Source organism: Punica granatum, chromosome 2 (genome assembly GCF_007655135.1).
Source record: "Punica granatum isolate Tunisia-2019 chromosome 2, ASM765513v2, whole genome shotgun sequence".
Lineage (NCBI taxonomy): Eukaryota > Viridiplantae > Streptophyta > Magnoliopsida > Myrtales > Lythraceae > Punica > Punica granatum.
The window spans coordinates 10,835,433-10,863,255 of record NC_045128.1 but is presented as its reverse complement, the minus strand read 5'-3'; the positions used below and the strand labels follow the sequence as shown (position 1 = coordinate 10,863,255).

The 27,823-nt window shown below is 40.8% G+C and overlaps 2 protein-coding genes across 5 annotated transcripts; both read left to right on the top strand.

The window, feature by feature from the left end:
- Window positions 1–14,167: 14,167 nt before the first annotated feature.
- On the top strand, window positions 14,168–19,105 carry LOC116197048 (bark storage protein A-like). Its single transcript, XM_031527052.1, has 5 exons — window positions 14,168–14,467; window positions 14,692–14,759; window positions 15,105–15,260; window positions 18,228–18,485; window positions 18,571–19,105. The coding sequence occupies exons 1-5, from the start codon at window positions 14,176–14,178 to the stop codon at window positions 18,910–18,912; spliced, it is 1,116 nt and encodes a 371-aa protein (XP_031382912.1). The 5' UTR covers window positions 14,168–14,175; the 3' UTR covers window positions 18,913–19,105.
- Window positions 19,106–20,282: 1,177 nt separating this feature from the next.
- On the top strand, window positions 20,283–27,800 carry LOC116198145 (putative E3 ubiquitin-protein ligase LIN-1). 4 transcript variants are annotated; one of them, XM_031528496.1, is made up of 14 exons: window positions 20,283–21,262; window positions 22,520–22,744; window positions 22,863–22,927; window positions 23,050–24,216; window positions 24,331–24,472; window positions 24,639–24,896; window positions 25,122–25,431; window positions 25,532–25,656; window positions 25,739–25,855; window positions 26,049–26,180; window positions 26,264–26,386; window positions 26,541–26,798; window positions 27,178–27,423; window positions 27,551–27,800. In XM_031528496.1, exons 1-14 carry the CDS (start codon window positions 20,402–20,404, stop codon window positions 27,566–27,568), a joined length of 4,047 nt encoding a protein of 1,348 aa, XP_031384356.1. In that variant the 5' UTR covers window positions 20,283–20,401; the 3' UTR covers window positions 27,569–27,800. The 4 variants fall into 4 exon arrangements, with proteins under 4 accessions (XP_031384356.1, XP_031384355.1, XP_031384353.1 ...); XM_031528495.1 differs by having other exon boundaries at window positions 20,284–21,262; window positions 24,328–24,472; window positions 25,125–25,431; XM_031528493.1 differs by having other exon boundaries at window positions 20,285–21,262; window positions 24,328–24,472.
- The last annotated feature ends 23 nt before the right edge of the window (window positions 27,801–27,823 follow it).

Genomic DNA, 27,823 nt, shown 5'->3' with positions numbered 1-27,823 from the left:
CACATGTCACTTGGAGCCTTGATTCTCCTTAATCCCACATCGGTGGGGCTTTGAATTTGTCTTCCCCATATTGCTTATAAAAGGGGCAGCATGCATGTTTAGATATAAGAGATATATATACATGTATATGGGTGTACGTGTATAAGTGTAAGGAAATTCAAGTTGAATTGTTCAATTTGAATTAATCCTACTAGTCTAATAAATTTCGGGTGTCGCATCGGGGTGTTTCTTTCGAGTGTTGGTCGCTAGCACCGCCGATCTCGAAAACTCGTCGACAAAGTCGGTGTGGATACCAGTAGAGGCATCACGCGTGGGACGCTCGGTCGACAACTTTAAATATTCCAGGTACGCTTTTATTTACTCTTACTCTTCTAGTAGGTCTTGGAATTAGTTTCACGGGTAAGAAATTTTGAATTTTTGTTCCTTTTTACGCTTCCGTTAGCCCCGTGGAACTAGCAATTGGTATCAAAGCCTAGCTAGTTAGAATCTGAGTAGATAATAGCATAAAATATGATTTTATGCTTGGTACTGGTATGATTATGTTTGATATTTGCGGTGCATGACTGTTAGACATGGACTATGTCCTAGTTGTGTTAGTATAATAGTTATGCGTTTGGACTATTATGTAATTGTTACATAATAGTGTATGGTGAGATCGATTAAATGTTAATCAAATCCCTCAAAATATTAAGTCCATATCCTTCCACCGTGTAACGCTCGTCAAGACCAAGATCGATGAGTGTGTAGACCTTGCCTTCGCAGGATGCCCTTATCTATCCTAGTAAGACGTTGTGTTTACCAGTGGGTCGGACTTAACTGAGCAAGCCTAATAGGATTAGGAGTTCAGAGGCATGTAGTTGGGCATCGATCTATAAGATAGATTTGAATAAGGAATTATTCACTCAACTAATCAAGAATTGCATGTGATGCAATTGGGAAAGTGAGTTCCCTACCTAAATAGCCAGTTCTGGGTGAATCAGCCCTCGCTGACTCAGAGCTTGGTGAGATATGGATCTTGAGCTACTATGAGAATGATATTCTCTGAATCAATGTTGAGGGTCATTGATTTGATATAAATAGTGGGAGCAATATTTATAAAGTCCTCATTAAATATTGATGTGTCATAATACTTATTTTGTATATTTCTATGGTAGTTACCATGGCAGGGAGCACTTCTAGTACTTTCTGTTTGCGATCCGTCCTTGATAAGGACAAACTGTCAGGGAATAATTTCCTTGGTTGGTATCGAAACTTGAGAATTGTTCTCACCCAAGAAAAGAAACTATATGTCTTAGAGCAACCTCTTCTTGCGCCACCACCTGACGATGCCCCCCAAGCTGAGAAAGATGCTTATAGTAAGCATCATGATGATGCCGTAAACGTCGGATGTCTCATGTTAGTCACCATGGACTCGGAGCTTCAGAAGCAACATGAGAACATGAAGGCGTACGATATGATCGTGCATCTCAGGCAGCTCTATCAAGAGCAGGCCCGACATGAGAGATTCGAGATCTCTAAAGCACTTTTTCAGGCAAGGTTGACTGAGGGTAGCCCGGTGGGTCTTCATGTACTCAAGATGATTGGGTACGTCGAGACTCTGGGAAGACTGGGATTTCCTCTGGGTCAAGAGTTGGCCACAGATTTAGTCCTACAGTCGCTGCCCAGCAGTTATAGTCAGTTCATCATGAGCTATAATATGAATGACTACAATAAACCATTGCCTGAACTGCTTAACATGTTGAGAACAGCTGAGCATGATATCAGTAAGGGGACGTCTGTTCTAATGGTCCAGGGGACCAAAAGAAAGGGCAAGGGCAAGAGTAAAGGCCAGAGGGCTAAAGGTGCATCCAAGTATGACTTGGGTGCGTTGAAGCCTAAAGCCAAGGTGGCAAAGAATGATTACTGCTTCCATTGTGGCAACACTGGACATTGGAAGCGGAATTGTAAGGTATACCTAGAGGAGTTGAAGAAGAAGAAGGGAAGTGAGACTTCTACTTCAGGTATCCATGTTATAGAGATCAATGTATCTACTACTTCTACATCTTGGGTATTAGATACCGGGTGTGGTGCTCATATTTGTGGAAATATGCAGGACCTAAAGAACAGTAGATCGTTGGCAAAGGGCGAGGTGGACCTACGAGTTGGAAATGGAGCAAGAGTTGCTACATTAACTGTAGGGACTTATCACTTAGTTTTGCCTACTGGGCTAGTATTAGATCTTAACGACTGTTATTATGTACCTGCTATTAGTAGAAACATAATATCTGTTTCTTGTTTGGACAAGAAGGGATTTTGTTTCACTATCAAGAACAAGTGTTGTTCTATGTACATGAATGATGTATATTATGGCAGTGCACATTTAAGTAATGGTCTGTATGTTCTTGATCTAGATACGCCTATTTATAATGTGGAAACCAAACGGCTCAAATCTAATGATTCGAACCCGACTTACCTCTGGCATTGTCGTTTAGGCCATATTAGCGAGAATCGCATCTCTAGACTCCATAAGGATGAATTACTGGACTCGTTTGATTTAGAATCGATCGAGACATGCGAACCTTGCTTAATGGGGAAAATGACTAAGGCCCCTTTTACCGGAAAAGGTGAGTGAGCTAGTGATCATCTGGCTCTCATACATACTGATGTATGTGGACCAGTGAACAAGCTTGCTAGAGGTGGGTATCTCTACTTCATTACATTTACTGATGATTTCAGTAGATTTGGATATGTGTATTTGATGAAACACAAATCTGAATCCTTTGAAAAGTTCAAAGAATTTAAGAATGAAGTGGAGAATCAGTTGGGTAAGAGCATTAAAGTTCTTCGATCAGATCGAGGAGGTGAATATTTGAGCTATGAGTTTGCTGACTATCTTAAACAGTGTGGGATTTTATCTCAACTGACTCCACCTGGAACACCACAGTGGAATGGTGTAGCTGAGAGGAGGAATCGAACTTTATTAGATATGGTTCGATCTTTGATGAGTCATGCAAACTTACCTGACTCCTTCTGGGGATATGCTCTACAGACAGCTGCTCTCATATTAAACAATGCTCCGTCGAAATCAGTTGAAAGGACACCATATGAGATGTGGTATGGGAAGCGTCCCAAGATGTCTTTTCTAAAAATATGGGGTTGCGAAGCTTATGTGAAGAGATTGTCTTCGGATAAGCTTGGCCCTAAATCGGACAAATGTTACTTTGTGGGGTATCCTAAGGAAACTCGAGGATACTATTTCTATAATCCCATCGAGGGCAAAGTGTTTGTCGCTCGAACTGCGGTATTCCTTGAGAAAGAGTTTCTCTTCAAAGGAACTAGTGGGAGGAAATTAGAACTTGGGGAAGTTCTACCACAAAATGACATTGACCAATCGACGGGCGATGTTGCAGAACAAGTACCACAAGTTGTTGTGGCACAATCTTCTACACAGGTGACACGGGAGCCTCGTTGGTCTAGTAGGATACGTCATGAGCCCGAGAGATATGGATTTCTCGTGACTCAAGACAATGACGTATTGCTCATAGATAATGATGAGCCTACAACCTATGCGGAAGCCGTAATAGGCCCTGACTCTGAGAAATGGCTGGAGGCCATGAGATCTGAGATGGAGTCCATGTACACTAACCAAGTATGGACTTTGGTTGATCCACCTGAATGGGCAAAACCCATTGGGTGTAAGTGGGTCTTCAAGAAGAAGACTGATATGGACGGTAATGTGATTACCTTTAAGGGCCGACTTGTGGCAAAAGGTTTCAAACAAGTTCATGGTGTTAACTATGACGAAACTTTTTCCCCGGTGGCTATGCTTAAATCCATAAGGATCTTGCTTGCAATTGCAGCTTATTATGATTATGAGATCTGGCAAATGGATGTCAAAACTGCTTTCCTGAACGGGAAGCTCCTCGAGGATGTGTATATGACACAACCTGAGGGTTTTGTCGATCCACATAGTGCCGGAAAGGTTTGTAAGCTACAACGGTCTATTTATGGGCTGAAGCAAGCTTCCAGGAGCTGGAATCTTCGTTTTGATGATGCAATCAAAGAGTTTGGTTTCATTAAGAATGAAGATGAACCCTGTGTTTACAAGAAGGTTAGTGGGAGCGTAGTGATCTTCTTGGTGTTGTATGTAGACGACATACTTCTGATCGGAAATGACATTCCTTCCTTACAGTCTGTGAAGACTTGGTTGGGAAGGTGTTTCTCTATGAAGGACTTAGGCGAAGCTACCTATGTGCTAGGTATCAAGATCTATAGAGATAGATCCAGGAGACTGCTTGGCCTAAGTCAGAGTGCATACATAGATAAAGTGCTTCGGCGTTTTAGCATGCATGATTCTAAGAAAGGGTCGCTGCCTATGTTACATGGCATAAGCCTTTCGAAGGCTCAGAGTCCTTCTACTCGAGAGGAGAGGGACCGCATGAATAGGATTCCATATGCGTCAGCTATTGGATCCATCATGTATGCTATGTTATGCACTCGATCAGATGTCTCGTATGCTTTGAGTATGACGAGTCGATACCAATCAGATCCAGGTGAAAGACACTGGATTGCAGTAAAGAACATCCTTAAGTACTTACGAAGGACTAAGGAGATGTTTTTGGTATATGGAGGCGAAGAAGAGCTCGTTGTAAGAGGTTACACCGATACTAGCTTCCAGACCGATAAGGACGACAGTAGATCGCAGTCAGGGTATGTGTTCTGCCTGAATGGAGGTGCTGTGAGTTGGAAGAGTTCCAAACAGGAGACAGTAGCCGATTCTACCACAGAGGCCGAGTATATTGCTGCCTCTAACGCTGCAAAAGAGGCCGTTTGGATCAAGAAGTTCGTGACAGAACTTGTTGTGGTTCCTAGCATCGCAGACCCAGTGGATCTCTATTGTGACAACAATGGAGCCATTGCGCAAGCTAAGGAACCCAGGTCTCACCAGCGATCCAAACATATACTCAGGCGCTTCCATCTCATTCGCGAGATCATCGACAGAGGAGATGTGAAGATATGCAGAATACCAACAGATGAGAATCTCGCAGATCCACTTACGAAGCCTCTTGTGCAGCGCAAGCACGAGGCTCACACTAGATCTATTGGCATAAGACATGTGCCAGATTGGCTCTAGTGCAAGTGGGAGATTGTTGGGAATTGGTGTATGCCCTAGAGGCAATCTATAATCAGTTTTGTAATATGATATCTATTTCATTATAAAACGAGGCATATCTGTTATTGTGTAGATTGCGCTAAATATGATTTTACACAATAATGTCCTTGGAATAGTAGGTTCAATAGGCATCAAGTGTGACTTGATTGTGAGATCCTATAATTACTGAACATTATTCCTAAATGTCCATAGTCAAAGTATTATCGTTAATTAGGACAACGGTAATACGGTTAGACTAGTGTGAGTGTTGATTGATGACCAAATCTCATAGGTCATGGATATGGAGATATCAAATCACACCACATGTATACATTAAGAGTAATGTGTATTGGACTGACCCGCCATGAGATTGCTACATGGGTTGTTACGTGACTGTCATTAGCATATCTCAAAGTGACTATAGTGTAATGGTCCTTTGACTTGAGGTCACCATGGATTCCTACGTGTAATGTCGTATATTTTGATACTGTCAAACGCCACCGTAACTGGTTGGTTATAAAGATAGTTATTGGGTATGCCACAAAGCATGGAAAAGAATGTGAGTGACCAAGATAGGATTTGTCCCTCCTACGAAACGGGAGCGATATCTCACGGCCACTTGGTGGTTAAGTCTAAAAGTGTATGCATACCCAAATGAGTCGATATAATGATATCGAGCTCATTTGCTCTGATAGACTTACCCGGTAAATCAAGAAAGAGAGATATTAAGCCATACAAGGATGTCATCGACCATGCCTTGGGCTCAATAGAGATATAGAGGACAATGGATTATATTACACGGTAATATAGGTCACGAGGTTCGTCGAGAAATTGACTTTCCGATTACTTGAGTAACAGTGATGCATTGCTAGATGCCGCTCACTGTTTGTAATATTAAAATAGAGATTTCGATATTACTATCAACGTAATTGGGAACCTACAGGGTCACACACTACGACTAACTTGACGAGATATTTTGAAACAACAAAATTGTCTAATAAAGATTAGATGATTTATGGTGCGACCGATTAATCGGATATTTAATGAGATTAAATTTGCCGATTAATTAGACCCGATTTATTAGATTTAATGGTGTGCTAAGTGGTTATTTTTATGGAACCACTTGGAGCCAATTATAGAAAGAAACATGGGCCAATTGTATGATAACACTTAGCTATACACATGGACTAATTAAATGATGTCACCTAGACTTACACATGTCACTTGGAGCCTTGATTCTCCTTAATCCCACATCGGTGGGGCTTTGAATTTGTCTTCCCCATATTGCTTATAAAAGGGGCAGCATGCATGTTTAGATATAAGAGATATATATACATGTATATGGGTGTACGTGTATAAGTGTAAGGAAATTCAAGTTGAATTGTTCAATTTGAATTAATCCTACTAGTCTAATAAATTTCGGGTGTCGCATCGGGGTGTTTCTTTCGAGTGTTGGTCGCTAGCACCGCCGATCTCGAAAACTCGTCGACAAAGTCGGTGTGGATACCAGTAGAGGCGTCACGCGTGGGACGCTCGGTCGACAACTTTAAATATTCCAGGTACGCTTTTATTTACTCTTACTCTTCTAGTAGGTCTTGGAATTAGTTTCACGGGTAAGAAATTTTGAATTTCTGTTCCTTTTTACGCTTCCGTTAGCCCCGTGGAACTAGCACTAAGTAGTGGCGAGAACCCGCTAGGATAAGGTAGAAGACCTGCTCCTAAAATTTTGGAATCGAAGTTCGAAATTGAAGATCAGGCTAAAGACTTTCAAGATCTGGAAGCAAATTGTAGAGGTCCAAGACCCAAGGCTTAAGCCTTGATGGCTCAACGAGACATCAGCCAAGAAGTCACAAAAAACGTGCAGCAAAAGGGGGAATATATTCCCTGCTAGTGGAGATAGCAAGAATAAAGCCTTTTTAGGTAATAATGCTAAATGTGTGGCGTGTAGCTAGTAAACGAGCATCACATGCTCTTAGTGCATTCCATTATTGTACCATGTCAATACCCCATTTTGGCTCACCTGTTCATACAATGCACATCAACAGCAATTCACGCCATGACTTGAATATTGATACAGAAGAAGGCTCAACAGAGCAGCAAATTGCTGTTCATTCTCAAGTCAACAGAGACAAGCAGATGATTCAAGCACATGACAGAAGAACATATAGAATCATCCAGCAATATACAGAGCAAAAAGAAAGCCTAAACAGCATCCAAATCGATGTTTTCAAAATACAACGCCGATAGTACTATTTTTTGCTAGTTCGCTCGACCATCAGAAAATATCTAATATTGGACTCTAAAAATCCCTTGCGGTGCCAAATAGATGAAAAGTGTCTTCAAACACATTTCGCAGATCATTTGCTCTATACAGAGCAATTTTCTATATACAAAAAACTTTTCAATGGGATTCCAAAAACATCGGTTCACCAGAGAAAAGTTAATGTTCGATGTCAAATGTAGTCACATCCAACAATTATAAAGAGCATGAACATTGCTTTAGATTGTTCTTCGGAAGTCACGCAGACACCTCGAACGACTCCCGAATGGTAGAACAAGCATACCTTTCAATGGAAAATCATATCCGGAGACTGCTCTGACAGAATATCGGCAATTAGCCATGCATTACCCCAAAAACTACAGCAGACATACGCAATTGGGCAAATCAGACTGCAATATCCCTTTCAGTTTCCCGAATGACCTCCGAATGGTAGAAAAGACCGTTTTTAACGGAAATTCATAACCGGAGGTCCTTTTGGCAGAAAATTAATGTCAGATGGTTGGCTAATATAGTGCTACTCATCCCAAAGCTCAGTGTGAAATACTCTGACAGAATTACACAATTCATCTAGGCCCTCAGAACAATGCTTTTAGGGTCTCAAAGGCACTTTTCCAATCCTTCGAGGTCTATTCTCAACGAACAGAGATCGCAACGATCTCTGGATCATTCAAGCAATTCAGAAAGCATTTTCAGAAATCCGGCTTCGAACTCCTAGGATATTTCCGGCTTCACATTGGCAATACCAGCTTATTTTGTCAAATTTGTTGTCTGATTGACAATGCACATCAAAATGACCAATACGAAATGCAAATACAAGATACGCATTCAGAAACGGCTTACTTTGCTCTGATCGCCTAAAATGAGCAAAACCGGCTTCCGAGCCCGAAAACCACACGAACATTCCTTTGGGCAAAATGAATGATTTGAAGCTCGTTTGAACCGTTTTCGCGCTTACAATGATAATTCGACGTTTGTTTGAACCACGAACCTCGAACACGCGATCAATCGAAACCCGCACTTCGTCTCGAACTTCCCTCAATGGCCGTGGGACCCATGGGTTGCCCTAGGGCAGCCCTAACCTTGCCTAAACCGCCATTCCCTTTTCGCTTCTTCCTCCATGCAACTTGGCTTCTCTTCCATGGAAATATCAAGCCTACAATTTCAAGACAACACTTCATCTTCATCAATGCACCCATCCCTTCTTCATTAATGCATTTTGAAGAAGTCTTCATCCCTATCTGGATTAAAAATTCGAATCCCCCTAATCCTTGCCCTTAATTGCACTTTTTCTCACTTAATTGCACTTAAGCTTTGCTTATATATTGTCCAAATGTCATTACCTTAATCATTCACCTCCTAGCCATCTCTCTCAAGCTTTCTCACTCTTCAAATGCTCTCCAAGACTTGAAGAAACTGTAGCAAGCTTCAGCAAAGCAAAAACCCTCAAGACCTAAGTCGGAATCAGGGTATTCACTATCCCGGCTTAAATCCAAACTTCACCAAACTTCAGATCCCACATGGCTTCGACCCCTCTATCCATTTCCAAGCTTAGATTATAAATTTGAAGCTTCTAAGCCATAGAACTAGCTCAGTACAGAACCGGACAATTTTTGGCCCTTCGCGAGTCAAAAATGTCAACCCGGGTTTCAAGCATTTTCGAACCGGTTTGAATTGTCAAAACCCATCAAACACCTTCCCACACAACCCTAGGGTGTCAAGGAGTCAATAAATTCAAAAAAAAACTCATTGGTTTTAACCCAGCACGAAGAAACAGCCCGACTGCCTAGTCTGGTCGGATTTTCTGTCTCATCTTGCGGTTTTCTTGAAAATCGGGTCGATCCGAGACCATTTCGTCAAACGACCACCACCGTCACCTCCAGAGGTCAATTAGGAGTCAGGAGCCACCGACCTTGCCTCAAAATTCCATCGGGAGCCACCGTGGTGACGTCCGGCCTGAAAACTGCTCAGTCGGGTTTGTTTCCAGGACGTACTCTGTTTTCTAGAATCAAACGATCACCACAGCCACCTCTAGGGGTCTCATAGAAGTCGGAAGCCACCAACCTTGCATCAAAATTCCATCGGGAGCCACCGTGGGGACGTCTGACCCGAAACTTGCCCAGTCGGGTCTGTTCCTGGGCGCGCTTTGTTTTATTTGATCTTTGCAGGACTATACGAGTTGACCCGAGTTTCTTTTTGCCAAACGACCACCACAGCCACCTCCGGGGGTCTCTTAGGAATTAGAAGCCACTGACCTTGCAGCAAAATACCATCGGGAGCCACCGTGGTGTCGTCCGACCCGAAACTTGCTCAGTTGGGTCAGAAATTTCCAGCCAGGTCTGTCTGTGCTATTCGGGTCTGTTCAAGCCAAAACAGCCCAAACCCGACCCACCAACGGTCCAACCTGAGTTTTTACAGTCCCATCCCACATCCCAGGACTAGGTATAGCCATTCCCGACTTAGAGGAGCTAGGACTTTTACATTTTTGTTGTATTTATGGAGTTACAAGTGGTTTTTAAGCATGTTTTACTTCCAAGATTTAAGTTTTATGCAACTTCCATGTTATATCATGCTTGTTTGTCATCGTTGAACATGCTAACATGTCGGGAATATTTAAATCGAAGTCGAGGAAACCATCTCGACCCGAAAAAGCCGAGATATCTCTCGGATTAACCTCTAGAGAGGTAATCGAGGGGTATTCTTGACCTCTTCGAGTCAAGACCGGTTTCTTTGCCCCGATTTGAGTTATTTTCCGAATCGTTATGTTTTCCCGCATCCATGAAGCCGGTATTATTTTATCGATTCCATAAATAATATGTTTGTGCATGTTTGTATGTTTAAATGCGTTTTCCAAATCATGGTGATACTGGCTTTTGTTAAATACGTGTAATTTATCGTGTTTAACATTTGAGCATGCGAGAAATAGTCGACATTGGGCTAAAGAGAACGCTTGAAACCCGAAACAGGTCAAGGAAACCCACAGCTATTCCCAAAAGGAAAGAGCCGAAGGTTCCTCGACCTTATTCGAGTCAAGAATGGTCTCTTTACCTCGAAATACATTTCTCGGATTTTGTGTAAATTGCAATTTTAACATTGTCGCAAATCTCGCATGCTAACAACTTTAAAACATTATTTTTAAAGCAAAAATGCATTGATTCATGTATCAGTAACTCTTTCAGGGCCATTTGGGTTCCGAGGGTATTTTGGTCATTTTGACCAAATTATCCTCGACCTTCCTAGACCCGTCTTGGTCTTCATGCCATGAATTTTTTTCATTAAATTAAGCTTTTCGGGTACTCAAACTTCATTCAGTGGATCAATTCATGATCTATCTGATTGTTTGTAACCCGCACATTTACTGCATTCATCATTTAATTTTAAGCTGTAAATTCACAAATAGGTTAATCCAGACGCTCACATGATTAAACGCACTTGGCAATGATAATTTTGCATGAATTGGTAATTAACTGATAACTCGCGTCGATGAGTTGTCAAATGACGTTAATGCCCTTTTCAAAACTTGCCTATTTCAAAATTCGAAACGCGTAGTCCGATAGAGCACTGAGTCTAGAAAGGACTTGTGTGTCTCAACTTGAGTTTTTACCTGATTTCAGGTAACTCGGGTCAGGATACGAAAGATCTTTCTAGATCACTTCCGATTAGATCGATCGATTTTTTGGCTTTTTCGGGGTTCTTGCATAACCCCGGACGATCCAGGGAATTGGTCGACACCGGCTACAAGCCGAGGTGGCCCGCACTGCAATGTTTTCCCCTTTCTGAAAACGATTTTCAAATAAAGGGCAAAATCATCTTTTGACAATTCAACAACACCCCTAGGTTAGCTTGATAGAAACACTATGGTATTAGGATAAGAATAGGCTGCCTGTTCAGGTGCAGGTTCATCTGCAAAGCCTTTTCTTATCCACTGATGAGTTTTTGTCATCCTATTGTAGACTCGGGTAATTAGAACGGTTATCTCTGTCACAAAATATGCAAAATATTGATTAACATTTCACTCGGCCTAACCAAACACTAGATAATGGTTAGGGGAACTCTAGGTTCCAAATCTAGAGTCAAAACATGAGTTTGGGTAATTCAATGGTAATTCAGTGTCACAATACAAAACAATTTTAAAAGCAATCCACACACAAAGGACTTGACTACAAATACCATATCTATCAAGTCTTTGAAACAAAGCCGAATGCAAAAATATTTTACCCATGTTTGTCTGTTTAACATATTACATTTGCTTGCAAAATACCCCTAGGTTAATAATCTGTTAATCCATGTACGCTCGGTAATAGCAAACACATTGTATGCAATCTGCATGTTGTTTGTTATTTTTCTGCTCTTGTTTGTCCATGCGAGTCGAGCCCGACCCGTAGGACGCATTGCACTTAGGGTCCAACGCCCTAACCATTGATAACAGGGTCCAACACCCTATTCACTGAGAGCACATTCGAATTTTAGTTTTCGATTTTTCCCTAAACTCACGGCGAGTCAGAGCGGAATAATAACTGAACGCGAATTACTAGGATTCAATCATTTGTAATTTGTATTTATTGTTTTTCTGAGAGCATTGTAAGGATTTATTTTGTACATTCATTCTGTAAGAATCCCAGTCGATGAGCGAATGATCCGAGAGTCGAACTAATCGAATTGGTCCAATGTTTGCCTAGACAAGAGTAATCCCGAGATTTCGAGGTTCCGGTTCACGCAGGAATTCAAACATCATAGTTTGATAAACTGTAACGCAAGATTGCAAACTGATTCCCCAACATACAGGCTTACTTCTCTCTCGGCTACTCAACCGACATCGTTTAGTTCACCGAATTTTCGTTGTCAAAACATGTAAACCGAGCACAGCTTAATTCACGCAGTAAATGAAATAAAATTGCAAGCCTAGCAAACCAGAGTACCGAAAGGGCGTGCGGAATATAGGCCCGCACGTAATGTGAACCACCAAACTCGGACTTTCTGGTTCCGCACAGACTAATGCTTTAGCAAAACTAGGTGTTTCATACCCCTAGACCCGGGTAACTTATCGGCCATCGACCTTCAGGTCGTAAAATTGTAATTGACGACTCCTTCTCACGCTTGTCAATCAGGCATCCCCGGGAAGGTAGACACTCCCAAGACGCGTGATCCAAAAGCGTGCATGCGGGCCCCGACGAGAGTCCACATTTGGATCCGTACGTATGCACTATTTACCCGTCCTGTTGTAATCAATAAGCTGTGAAGTGTGTCGTGTTGTGATAATTAGGAATGAGCTGGCTAGCAGTGCAAAGGGCACCAACGGTGTATAAATAGATGTTCGCCCTTCATAGTTCAGGGAGCAAAGCAAGATTACAAGTGTGTTAATATCATCAATGATCTTCTAAAAATTCTCTTGTCTCCTATATACCTTTCTAATCTCAATATGGTTTGATATTGTGAGGAATGCTAGTGGTAAGCCCTCTTGAGTAAGTGAGGCAATTATAGCATAGAAGAACCTCCAAAGCCAGTGACGAGCTTGAGGAGGAAGCGGAAGCTTAGTGGACCCTGAAACTTCAAACCATTGTATATGATATAAACGATTACATATTTTATGTCAGTCAGCCAAAATTGGTTGAAGGGAATTTCTCTTAGAGAAAGCCTAAAAGAAGACCTCTGTTTTCTGCTAGCTCGGAGTGGTCCTGTCTATGTAAATACTCTGAAGTCGAGACCAAGGCACGAGAGTACATAGAAAAGGCGAGGACACAAAGGAGCACTGCTCCTTGGGGAGACTATTGTCTTCAGAGATCCCTTGATTACATCCAATACAAGAAACTCAAAAGAGTTGGTGCTTGGGCAGGACACTTCGAAAATCCCGAAGTAGAAATTCTCACAGATTATGTCAGTATACTGTCTTAATCCTGAGTGTCTACACCTAGACCACGGAGAAGGCAGGGATCCTGTTATAGGATTACTTAATTCTATATCGGATCGATTAATTTCTTTAAGCGTTAAGATAAATAAGCTATCTAAAAAGGTAGATCATCTCCCTTTGAATTTAGAGGAATTGATTCTAAAACAGAGTGAATTTGAGGAATTCTTCCTCAAAGGCAAATAACCTTGAATTTGTGGCCTCATCCTTCTACTCAAACAAATTCGAAAGGGTAAGCAAGGTAAGGCAAGAAAGAAAAGAAAGAACACAATCTCTACGAGATCCTTAGCTCGTTGAATAATTCTTGGGTCTATGAATTCAAGTGTTGAAAAGGTGATAGATTTTTTGAATGAGTTTCATTTTAGCAACTTGAGAACCATGAATTAAAAAACGCAGTCTTGTCAATGAAAAATGACCTTACACTTGAGTTAGAACAGTTTACTCAAGATAACACGCAACTTGAGTTGGAACAGTTTACTCAGTGCCTCATACAAGATTTGGTGGATACATAGGAGTTTGAAAACAAAATACGGTTTTGCAAGTTTTTCTCTGCTATGATCAATACCTTTCTCTATGAGCGGTAGATCCAAGGTTTCAATGTTTCCAAGTCTTTAGAATAGGTATTAGAGCCTGGTAGAGAGTTCTTTGACATAGTCCACAGACAGTCGACTATGGTAACAAGTGCAGTTGGCTGCAGAAAGGAGCAGAAGTTGGAGGGCTTGATTGTGAAATTTGGAAGTTAGGACTCTTGTGAAAATATCAAAATTGCTGGAAGGTCCTGACTGGAAAATCAGTGGGGGTCCTAAGAATCACCGTCTCCATCTATCCTCCATATATATCTCTAGTTTCCTCTCCAGTTCCATGCCATTCCAAGACATAGAGAAACCGTCTCATAAACTAATCCAAATTCGCCTCTCATATATCAGAAACATGGCGGTCCGGTGCACGATGCTGGTGATAGTTTTCGGGCTTTTCTGCTTTTTGGCTGAATCAACTTCCGAAGATGTTGTGAGTTCTATGGGAAAGATAACAAGGATCAATAATGCTGGACCATACTTGGGCATAGTATCGCCCAACGCCTACGAATTGAGCCCTCTTCTTCAATCTTCCAGCTTTTCTAACGATACGACCCTCCCTTACTTGGATATTGCAGGTGAAATCGGCCACCATATGCAGATACAGTTATATAGATCCCTGATTGTCATAATACTCTGAAGTCTCGCACTTTATGCATCTAAACCTCGGGATGTCGATGTACTAATTTGCAACTTATACAACTCGTTGAAGGATGCAGTGAGAGATTTTCGCCTTTTTGGCTGATGAGATTGTCTCGCTTGCAAAATCTAATCTCTGCATCCATTCTATGATTTACTGCAGGAAGAAGATTTCGATTTGGGAAAGTGCATAATGAAAAAGTTATAATCGTTATGACAGGGCTGAGCATGGTAAGTATATTCAATTTCTTTTTCTCTTTCTTTTCCAATTTATGTGCGTGTTGACCATTTGGATTGTTTCTTTGTGGATATTCCGATACAAAGCATTTCTAGATCTATTTCTGGTCTTCTTTCATCATTTTGTCCAAGAGAAATAGTTCTTTCGTTCTATGAATTTTTCTAGAATAATCTTTTCTGAAATATCAGACGTCAAAAGAGATTCAATTGTCTAGTATTTTACCAATTATAGTAACCCAAGATTATATCTTTAATAAATAAATTATAATAATGTCTTCATATGTATATAGGGCTAACTTTTTTTTTTTTGGGTTTGAATGTTTGAATATGTATAATTAGCTTAATGCAGGAATAGCCACGCAGCTGTTGGTAACTCTATTTAAGGTCAAGGGGGTTTTGCATTATGGAATTGCTGGAAATGCCAATTCTCAGCTCGAGATTGGAGATGTGGCCATCCCCAAATCCTGGGCCCACACCGGCCTTTGGAATTGGCAGGTACAGAAGCTACGAAAATCATTTGCTCATTGTTTTCTAAGATGGCACGAATGCTAAAACTTTGGATTGATGAGGATGGAATCGAGTCTAGTTTTACGTTTATAAGGAAGAGCTTCATCTTTGATGGAAAAGCAACTAAAGAGTTAGAAGAAAAGACCCTGACTCTAAGCAACTAAAGAGTTAGAAGAAAAGACCCTGACTCTCTAGGACATAAGATGGTTCTGTCCCCTCGTAATTCTTAAAGCTGTCGTTAGCGAGCCAGGCCAGGCTTAGACCTTGTTTGCAAGCTCGAGTGAGGTCGACTGCTGGCCACCTAGAGTTGGCGGGACTATGGCCCTTGAGAAGCTCAGGTAGGCTCAGTTAGGCCTCTGGAACCAAAAGCGCCTAAATTTAGGCCACGAGAGGAGCCTTCAGCAATACAAAACATGCTACGGTTCCGGTCAGGTAACCACCCTCCATTTTGTCAATCCATCTAGCTTTTCTAGAGGGGCTAAAGTTTGATTTCTGCTTTTGTTTTTTCTTCCTCCCAGCTATCCATTTTAAAATTATTTTCTAAAAATAACTAAAATATTTTGACATAATTTTGTTTACACTCTCAAGTTGGTGAGATATTGAAAAATATTACGTGAAATTACTTGGTTTATACATAGGATATATAGCTTGATGTGATCTTATTAATCCCCATTAAAAAAAAAGATGTTATCTTATTAATCCAATGGATAGTGATTTGGCATGAAATTCCTTGTGATCATTGTGCAAAAGACAAATGGACTTGCCTCCTTGTTCTTGAGCAATGGGGCTTGCCTACAAGTCATTTCCCAAATGGGATTGTAATATAAGAAAAAATTAAAGAGTCAAAATGAGGAGAAAAAAATTTTTAAGATTGGATTTGGTACACCGAGTTGGAATAGAATTGAATGAAATAAGTATCCCATTTTCTCACTCCATTTCCATATTAGGTAACAGTTTCATGAGTCGGAAATTAAGGACATTCATTAGAGGAACATTTTTTTTCTTAAACTTAATCGAATGAGCATTCCTTTAAAATTGTCAGGCAATACTCATTATATCATTTCATTAACTTTTATCACATATTTTATTTTAATTTCCTATATCTAAAACTACCTATCAAAATGTCATCTACTAGTTCACCGGAAAAAAAAAAGTCATCTTGTTAAACAAGTTTAATTTTTCTAATTAAACTTTTTCATATTTTCAAAGTTCATGAGAAAAAACCATTATTTTGTTCTGAATATAATTACATTAATTTTCTCTATGAAATTTATTCAATTCCATTTTCCAGACTTCTGGTTTGTATTTTACCCAAAAAAACTATTTCATTCTATTTCATTCCATTTAAGGATAATTAATTTGACCTATCTTATTTGATTATCAAAAAATAGGGTAGGGGTCATTTCCGGAAAATACTGTCAGCTCTAGAGGCCAAATTGCCTTGTTGATAAGCCCCTTTGGACGAGCCTATGGTAGCATTAGTTGTCTTTATTATTGCGTGGCTCAAATCTACCCCATGAATTATGATCGTCGTACATAGACCACGAAAAGTCTCAATCATACTGTCATGTCAACAATTCTACACGTTTAATAATTCGCATGGTCGAGGGGGTTAGCTTTGAAGGGCATAAAATATTTATGAATATATAGAGTATATTTAGAAGACGAGTGAATTACCTATATTTTTAAGTAAGTCACTGAAGAATCTAGTTGTTTATAGTCAAATGTCAAGTAGTTTGGTCAAATATAAATTACCAGTATGAATATATTACTAAGAATTCAAGTAAATTACTTATCGATAGTGAAAGTACGGTATACATGCATGTATATTACTTCTATAAGTGTCCAGGAAATCGAGTCCTGTAAAATATGGCATTGTTACGAGAAAAACTATATCCATAGAGCCAAATAACCAGAGTCAGTTAATCGCTCTTTGCCTCTAAAATTCTTATTATTTGAGACAAATGAATTGTTGGAGTTTGAATAGAGTCGAAGACATAAAAATAATTTCTCAGTAAAAAAAAAGCAAATTTTGACTTGATAAGTATATTTTGACTCACAATAGAGTTAAAATAATCCTATCCGAACATCTAATTATGTTTGAAAATTCGGTATGTTCAAGTAACCATTGCTTGAAAATTTTAAATACGAGGCCAAAAATTGTTTTGAACACTATAAGAAAAACCCCTATGAGTAGGATGACATTAGTTTGCCCTTAAAATTAAACTATTTGCCTAAAAGTACAAAGCTAAATAAGTAAATTGTTGAGAAATGAGATTTGGTACAGTGATATTATCCACAATCTAAAATCAAGAGATCCTGAATTTGATTCTTGTTGCTAAGACTAGTCATGCCCCTATGTTTTCCTCTCCTGTACTGTAATTTCCACTCACGAAAAATTCAGATTAACGCTAAACCGATATACACTCGAGGTTAGTCCATTTTCAAAAGCCTGACGTAGCTGCAATTGTTAGCAGCTTTTGGCAAAGCGCCCTCCAAGTCGAAGTTTCGGTTTGATCAGAGAGAGCACCCACAATGATGCATTTTTTGGGTCCCGGCTAGTGGTGCCACCACCTGCTACAAATAATTCATTTTCATTTTAAGGATGCCCCTTCTACTTCCACAGGAACACTGCCGCGTAACAGCAGTGAGACCACAGAGCCTACTGCTACCAGCAGCAGAATATATATATTTATTTATTTTAAGGGAATGTGGACTCACCATTGTGGAATGAGTTCTTATTTTAGGATTCTCATTCCATCCCATGCGGCACCAAAGTGGATCCTTTAAGATCACAGTGTTCTTATCCCTAAGGCAGTCTAGCCCGGGAGGCCGTTGCACTTGCAGGATTAATTAACCTTCTCTTAATTTGAAATTTCTATGGAAAAAATGGTAATCCAATCAATTCTTTTATTAATATATGCATGTGTTGTAAAATTTATGTGGCATTTTTAGAGGTATGGAGATGGGCCTGACGACGAGCTTGCTTTGGAGTCCAGTGGAGACTACACGAGAAAAGTGGGCTATCTCAAGATCTCAAATTACACTGTCAGTGAGACAGGAAACGCCATAACTGATGCCAACAATCTCCTAAACAATGTCTGGTTCCAGCCGGAAGAGATATTTCCAGTCGACGGAGTTCCCGAAGTGAGGCAGCACGCTTTCTGGGTTGAGGTCGACCAGCATTATTTCGACATTTCCACAAAGTTACTGGTACGTTATCATTTACCAACAATACACCTCTCCAATTTCAAACGATGTATTTCCTGATAATGGATCGATCCTTATCTATATGCAGAACATGACGTTGGAAGGATGTGTGAACTCTACTACTTGCTTGCCGAGGACGCCGAAGGTGTACCAAGTCGAGAGAGGGATCAGCGCGAATGTGTACCTAGACAACAAGGCCCACAGGGAGTTTATGAGGTCCAAGTTCAATGCGACTCCCGTGGACATGGAGAGCGCCGCGGTTGCCCTGATCTGCCGCCAGCAAAAGATTCCCTTCATCACGTTCAGGGCGCTGTCCGACTTAGCCGGTGGTGGCTCTGCCCTGTCTAATGAAGTCGATACTTACGTAACCTTGGCTGCCCAGAATTCGGTCGCTGTCTTGACCAAGTTCATTTCCTTGATTGGGTCATGATATTGATTGTTGGACTCCCATGCTGTATGTCATTTTCCTGTACAACCAGTCTCATCGAAATAAGTCTCTCCCGTCCCAAGGCTCGATTGACCCATCCGGGACGGGCTTCAGGGGCATCAGATGCAGCGGCCAGCCAAATACAATAAATAAACAATTATGTTTCTAGTTTCGCTCATTCTAAATTTCGACTTTCTATTTGATTTCCCTAGCTAGCGCTGTGATTAATCTTCCTACTAAATCATGTGATCTGTTCCATTTTCGGAATTTATATATGTATGAAAGCTGCCAGAGACGGGAGTAGATCGAAAAAAACAAAGGTACCTATGAATCACAATGTAGGAAGAACAATGCCATGTAATATTGAATTTCTCTAACAATCAGGTTCTGCGATCTTTCACTGTGAATGTTTAAAAATGTGAAATGAGAGTCTGATGCCGTGTTTTCGTTCCAAGTGGTCCAAGGAAGTTAAAATGCCGCAACCGCAAAGAGAATATGATATGAGGAACAGATTAGAAGATTAAAGTCGTCTTTGAAGAAGGGATCAAAGATCACTGGATTAGGGCCAATTTGGAAGCAGCGAAAAGTTGAACGAGTGCGCCAAATTTGTCAAGCCGGCCAGACGGCAGTGGGACCCAGTTGTCACACTTTGCCGCGTCATTTCAAAGATGGTGAAATTACTCTCTTACCCTTATATCCCCTTAAGAACCAATTTCAGTGCTTTGTTTTTCTTCTTTCTGGAAATTCTTTGACTTGATACGTTTTAAATGTTATTTTGTTCCCTTGAGCAAAACAAAATGAGAAGGAAGGAATAGACCAAAATTAAAAGTTAGCAATAAAATTAAGATGATGATTCGGTAAAAGATGTGATTCCATTATCCATTCATTTTTAACTGTCAAGATAAAATGAATACTGCACAAAATATCATGAAGTAAATATAATTATCAATAATCAAATGATTTTGAACTATATGTTCCTGTCTTGATCAGTTCGAAGTCTGGCCTATTATCATAACTTTGCCTCAATTTTCAATAAATCAATCAATTATAATATATAAAACTAAATAGGAATTATGAAAATCACATTATGATAATTCTCGACCTTCTAAATTTTGTGTAAAGCTAATAATATTCTTTGAAATTTTAATAATTTCTTGATAACATTCAAATAATTATATCTTACTAATGTTTCTATACACAATGACTAGCAAGTAGTTAATGTTTAAAATTTTACTTCCTAGAAGCATACGTAACAGAGATTTTACTGACAATTATACCTTCATGCCTCTTCAAGTGGATTGAGAACCCAAGGGCAAATCAGTAATAGAGATTGAGGACCCAAGGGCAAATCAGTCAATTTATAACCACCTAGCCGTCCCGCTAATTTCTCGCCTATGCAAAGAACGGGTTGATTTCTTTGTTTTTCCCCAAACGTCACAAGCAATACTTACTCAACCTGATCGTCTCCTCCTCTTACACTGCCACAACCACCATGAGCACCGCAGCCATGGCCGCGGCCTCCATGTCCTCAGCTGAAATCCTCCGACGCACCACCTCCTTCCTCTCTAGAGTCCTGGCACAGCCTGATGTCCGACACCGCCTCCTATCCACCTTCTGCCGCAGAATCTGGCCCGCCGACCAAGACCTTCTCAAGGCATTTAAAATTGCTGCTGAAACTCTAGAGAACGCCGCCTCCACCTCCAACCCCTCTGTTGGGTCCTCCTCCCTCCGCCTCGCCGAGAAGCTCCTCCTCTCTAAGTCCACGAAGTGCACCTCCTTGTCGTTCCTCCTGTCCCTCATCTACTCCCTATGCCACCAACCCATCAATGCAGCCTTAAGCCTTCTGGACATATTCTCCCAGGACCCGTCGCTGGCCCGGTCAGAGGTTGCACCCAGTCTCTTCGAGGAGCTCTTTTTGGTCCACTTAATCCCGGTTTTACAATGGTTCAGTGATGAAAGATCGAGGATTTTCTCCTCCTCCGTTCCATCACCAAGCATCACTGATGCAAATGGCGAATTTTCTTGCGACTTCTCAGTGGTTGTCCCGAGTGAAAAGCTCCTGTCAAGCATGAGCGGGGACCAAGCTGCAAAGTTGAAGGAGCTGGAGGGGAACTACGAGGAGGCGATCAATGAGAACTGTCGGGTTTTGTCTGAATACTTCAAGGAGGTGCTGAGGGATAAAGATGGAGGCAGAGGACTGAAGCATAATCCACCTTCTGCGATTTTGGAGAAGAAGCAAAACAATGACGGGCCGTTTGGTTCGCAATCTGGAAATGTTAACGGAAACGGAAACGGAAGAGCTATGGAAAAAAGCAGAACAGAGGAGCTCCGGATAAAAAATGGACGGTATAATGTAATAATGCTTTTTATTTCTCATATCACAATTCATTTTAGCAATCGATTCGTTCTTTTTTGGTGAGACCGTCGGAGTTTTCTGTTCTAAAACTGACCTAATATCTCCCGGACCCCGTCTGGCTATCTGCTTCGGACCTAGAGCATGCATAGCAAGTATTTCAAAAACCGGTTTTCGTCCTAATGGATACATTTTAATTATTTTTTTAGGTTTGCTTTTTTCGGTGAATTTACTTTTGCATTTTTCTTGATAATTCTTTTTTAATTTTGAATTTATTCTTAGATTAAAAAAAAGGAAAAAAATGTTATGTTTGGTAATAAGTTTGATTTTATTTTACTTTACTTTACTTTAATTTTTTCTCAACACAATCATTACTTTTTTATCTTTTTTTTCAAACTATTTCTCATACTTTTTCTTATCTATTATTTTTTAATATTAAATTCTCTCAAATATTCAATATTTTTTCCTCAATTTCAACATTTTTTTCTCAATTCAACAATACAATCATTACTTTTCTTATTTCTTTTTCAAATTTTTTCACATATTTTTCCCAACTACTTTTGTTTTATCTCTTCAAATCAAATTAAATTAAATTAAATCAAACTTAATTTCATTATCAAACGCTATAGAATATTATGATGAAAACTGAAAAGAAAAGCTTTTTTTTCTTTTCCTATTAAAAAATGCTTTTTCTTTTTCTCCCCAATAATTAAAAACTTTGAATAAATCAAAATAAATAACACTATCTTTACATGTCTAGTATGACGTTGACTCGGTCCAGCTAGCATTTCTTGGACTTTTCTGCCATTTCGATTAATTTTAATTTTGCAATCAACTGAGATTAAGCTTAAATAATTCTCCAAGAAATTGGAGCTAACTACTTCGATCCTAATATTACATTATTGTATTCTCGTGCTTATAAATGAAACCTTTTTAAAGAAATCTATGAAAACCGTATAACCATTATTCTCGCTTTCGTCAATTTCGCAGTAAAGTTTGTCTTAAAGGGTCAATCATTGGAATTCATTCGATTCCTGTTCTCTCAGGAGGATCATACGATCCCTTAATCATTGGAATTCATTCGATTCTTGTCGATTTAAAGCAAAATTTCCAATCAATCATTAGCATATATCATAATATCTATTATCGGTCAAGTCTTCCCAAAAATGTCAACTAAAAAGCTTCAATTTGACTTGTTCCTCAGCTACTTTTGATGTCTTTCTCGAAGAATTTAATCCTGACCTTGTTTTTCTGCAGCCAATATGGGCTGAAGCTGAAAGATCGGCTGAATACACAACCAACAGGTCCTCTCTCCCATCTTATCCTCAAAGGGTCTCCCCCAAACTCCTCAGGAAGCAAAGATCTTCGAGCTTCAGTTCTGAGCTTGAGTCTCCGTCCTCAGAAGAAGAAGATAGTTCTGCCAAATGTTGCAGCATTAGTACTTCATCCGAATCTGACCCCGAAGCAGAACCGGAGAGTAAGGTACGTAATTCTTTATTGACGACATCGGTTGATGACTACGATGGACATTGAGAAAGCATCTTTCACAATGTTCTGATCAACCTATGCAAGTCATGACATTATAATAATTGTCTTGTAGGAAAAGAACAGGAAAATGGCATCATATCATAAACAAAAGCAGCCCATTCCTGGGGAATCGAGTCGGTAAGGGGATTAGTTGGAATTTATGAGGACCCTCAATTCCATCAATTTTTGCCTTGTTTTCGTCTCAGCTAAATCCACAACCAGTTTCATAACATTTTGAGCGATTTATTGTTTTTATTTAGCAGCACAACACCAGACCGTGCCATGTCAGACCCTGGAAAGTGCACCCCGCCAAAGGACTTTGTGTGTCCCATAACGAGCAACCTTTTTGATGACCCAGTGACCCTTGAGACTGGTCAGACGTATGAACGGAGGGCCATCAAGGAATGGCTCGAGAGAGGGAACTCCACTTGCCCGATAACCAGGCAGAAGCTCCATAGCACCCAACTCCCTAGGACGAACTATGTCCTCAAGCGGCTAATCGGCAGTTGGCAAGAAAAGAACCCGGGGGTGGTGAAAGCCCATAACCCACAAGAGCCTGAGGCCGAGCCTGAGCCTGAGATCCAGCTCAAATCCTCAAGTCCAATGCCACCTTCAACCTCCCCAACAAGTGTGATCTCAATCCTTGATAGGACCATGGCCCAGCTCCGCCACACGATCACGAAGCTTTGTATGTCAGAGATATTGCAAGAATCCGAAATGGCAGTTCTCAAGATCGAGAGGTTCTGGAGAGATGTGAATATGGAGGAGTCTGACATGATGAGCATGTTGTCGAAACCACCAGTCATCAATGGGTTTGTGGAGATCCTATTCAACTCGGTGGACCCAAAGGTTCTAGGAGCGGCAGTATTTCTCCTGTGTGAGCTTGGGTGGAGGGATGAGGCGGTGGTCAACACTTTGACTCAAGTTGACTCCGACGTGGACTGCATCATCGCGCTTTTCAAGAAAGGACTGATCGAGGCAGTCGTGTTAATTTACCTCTTAAGGCCTCCAGCGATCAACCTAGTTGAAATGGAGATATTAGACTCGCTTGTAGAAGTCATAATGAGAAGAAATGGCGAAGAAGATTCGGTAGCAATGTGTGTAGACCCAAAGACAGCTTCAGTTCTCTTGCTAGACCAGATTCTAGCGACCTGTGTAGAGGAAGGGGCAGCATCTTTGGTAGCAAGTAAGGTCGTGAATGAAAAGGTGATTGAGAGTGTGATGATTAGTTTAGAGGCAGAGTGGGTAGAAGAAAGGATTGCTGCTGTTGGAATCCTGTCAAGATGCATTCAGGAGGATGGTAAGTGCCGGAACTTGATAGCCAATAAGGTCGAGCTGGCTCCGGTTCTCGAGAGCTTCATCGGAGCAAACGATGCAGAGAGGTTCGAGATCATCCAGTTCCTCTCAGAGCTCATAAAATTGAACAGGTACTTTTTTTTTTCTTTTTTGTGTCCATACTTTGAGTCAACTGGGAGGTGCAGTCATGGAACCTCTAAAAGTCGGGATCAATCGATGATATTAGTTTGGATGTTGTGCAGAAGGTCATTTAACTCGCAGGTTCTTCACATCATAAAGGAAGAAGGGCCCTTTAGTACAATGCACACTCTCTTGAATTATCTCCAAACCGCTTCAGTCGAGCACTCTCCCATTGTGGCCGGTTTACTTCTGCAGCTTGATCTGCTTGTACTCTCTCCCTCTCAGCCCTATTTACCCTCTAAAAATGTTCATCAAACTTGACTTGAGATCAGTTCTTGCTTCATTTTGGGTTGCATCTTCTATAATTCTCTTCATTCTTCAAGAAGAGAAAAATGCGAAGATATTCTCTTAATTATTCTGTTGGGCTTTGTAGGCGGAGCCGAGAAAGATGAGCATTTTCAGGGAAGAGGCGATTGACGCTCTCATCTCATGCCTGAGGAACACTGATTTCCCATCCGCACAAGTAGCTGCTGCAGAGACAATTGCGTCCTTGCTGGGGAGGTTCTCCATCTCTGGCAAGCCTCTTATTCGAGCTTTTCTTCTGAAACGAGCGGGGCTTGACAAGAAGTACCGGGCTATTATGAGACAAGAGAAGCTGGGGAGTACCTCTGTTGATATTGATGAATCCTCAGTGAGCATCCTTATAATTCTCTCTAGCTTTAAGCTCTGGAAACCATGTTTGGCTTCAGGGGACAAATCTAGTTTCTCGTTTTCATGCTTAAAGAATGCGTCAATGTTCTTTCAATCATATAACTTTCTTTTTCCAAAATAGAGACGAGTTTTAGGCATAACCTCATTCTCATTGTTTTCAAGAAAAGTTCCAAGTTTTGAACTTTCATTCTGTTACGTGCATCAGCAGGAGGAGCAAAAAGCTGCTGATGATTGGGAAACGAAGATGGCATACGCTTTAGTGAGCCATGAGTTTGGTCTCCTCTTCGAGGCCCTAGCAGAAGGCTTAAAGAGCCAATATGCTGAGTTATGTTCAGATTGTTTCTTATCAGCCACTTGGCTCATCCACAAGCTAATGGTTCTCCCTCACACTGGAGTCCGAGGAGCAGCCCGAGTCTGCCTCCTCAAGCGGCTTGTATCGATATTCAAATTCGCGAAGGACATCGAAGACAGAGTCCTGGCAATGCTTGCTTTGAGCAGCTTCATACGAGATCCTGGTAGGAAATCCAGTCAATCCTTTGCCTCTTTAGACCGGCCACTTTCACATTACCATTCCATTTTAGTCCTTCACGAGTGAATCGGGTTGTTGCATTCTAGAGGGGCTGCGAGATCTCAGTTCCCACATAAAGGATGTGTTGAAAGGCCTGAGAGAGCTCAAGAGATACTCTCCACTGGCTGTCGAGCTGCTGAAAATTCTCTCCGAAGGAAATGAATCGAGCGCTGTAAGTTTTCCATAAACTCTTCCTCATCCATTACAGTATGCTGATGGGCTAAGAGAAATCCTGGCTCTTGCTAAATATGCAGGACTTGTGGAATCACAAAGAACTCGTTCAAGTCGACTGCAGTTCTAACGGGGAAGTTACGTCGATAGTTTGCTTCAAGGACAAGCTATTTTCAGGCCATTCTGATGGCACTATTAAGGTAACCAACACTGACCGACCTTATATAATTCCACAACCATGGCACCGATTTGAATGGAATTTCTCCTACTCAGTTCAAATTTCAGAAGAGCCGCTTCATGCAAAATCTGCAAAATTCTACGGGGGACACATTTACATAGAGTAGAACAAAACTTGGCTTTGCCCCTAATTTTTCGGTTCTCAAATGTTTAAAGGTGTGGACGGGGAGAGGAAGCATGCTTCATCTAATCCAAGAAGTTCGGGAGCACACGAAGGCAGTCACCAGCCTCGCACTCTTACCATCCGGGGAAAGACTATATAGCGGGTCACTGGACAGAACAACCAAGGTACATGTTGCAAGGCATCTTCTAGTTCTCACCTTCACAGTGGTCATCATTTCTCCGGTTTGATTCCCTGTCGTCACCAATAGGTGTGGTCAATCGGGAATGAGGCGATACATTGCGTGCAAGTGCACGATATGAAGGACCAGGTCCATAATTTAGTTGTGGCTAATAGCATCGCGTGTTTCATTCCACAAGGAGCTGGTGTTAAGGTAAAAACCAGAAATCACTATGTGTCAGAAGTTGCTTCTCGAGAATTGTTCAAGATTCTTGTTTCCCTTTAACTGAATAATTTCCGCCAAGTTCCGCCCTACCGTGGTTTTCTCAACTCAATTAAGTATCATTTTTCTGCTACTTCTCTGTCAGGTTCATTCATGGAATGGAACCTCAAAGCTCTTAAACCCGAACAAATACGTCAAGTGCTTATCTCTCATGCAAGGGAAACTCTACTGTGGATGCCGCGATAATAGCATTCAAGAAATAGATTTGGCTACCGGAACTATCAGCAACATTCAGAGTGGTAACCGGAAGTTACTCGGGAAATCAAATCCTGTGCAGGCAATACAACTCCAGGGCGGGTTGTTATACACAGCAAGCTCCCCTTTAGATGGTGCAGCTGTCAAGGTATTCCAGAATCCACATAGATATACATTTTATCTTCTACTCAGTTGATCCTCATGTTGGAAAATTTATTGCAATCACGCCAAAAATACATTTCCTGGTCTGGAAATTGTCCGATTCACCCTCGGAGTAGATTCCTCTTGTAGCTATTCCAGTTTTCTAAATTCCAAAGTGAAAAGCTCGTTAGGTTCTCGGATTTCTGTATTTTTGTTTCTCATAATTCATTCACAAATGATTACATCTTGTGAACTGCAATATGAATAACTGGATGAACAGATAAGACTCTCAAATTATACAAAGACAGTTAACTGAATTCATCCTGATTGTTTATATATTTGGCCTAACGCGTCGATTTTTCTAACCCATGAAAATAAAAAATTAGATATGGAGTGCTTCAAACTACGATCTCATGGGATCAGTTCCGTCGACATCCGAAATTAGATCAATGGCAGTGAGCTCAGAGCTAATATATTTGGGCTGCAAAGGTGGATTCGTGGAAGTCTGGTGCAAGCAGAAGCAAAACAGGGTAGAAACACTGCAAGTTGGAAGTAGTGCTAAGGTACTCTCAATGGCTCTTGATGCAGAAGAAGAATTTCTAGTGGTCGGTACTTCCGATGGTCGGATTCAGGTGCCAAAAACACTCCTCGATCTACAAACTTGAATTCGATTAAACAAAAGATCACAACTGCATAGTTCCCTTGGTACCACTCTTTTTCATGTTCTGATTAGATTATGCGCTGTGTCATGATTTGCAGGCGTGGCAATTGAGCTGAGGCGAGTCCAATAAGTGGTTACGAATCATATAAAATGCAGTTTTGCAAATACACACGACAGCTTATACAAGCTAAGAAATTCTTTTCTCTGGGTTAATGAATCCTCTTGGAAACAATACGTGTTAAGCAGATTCTTTGTATAACTGTACATAGGATACTTACAATAACTCTTTGCTTTCTCCCAACTTTTTCATATGCACCAACTGATAATAGAAATCTATATTTGGCGATTTCCGTTGTGCTTGGATCAGATGA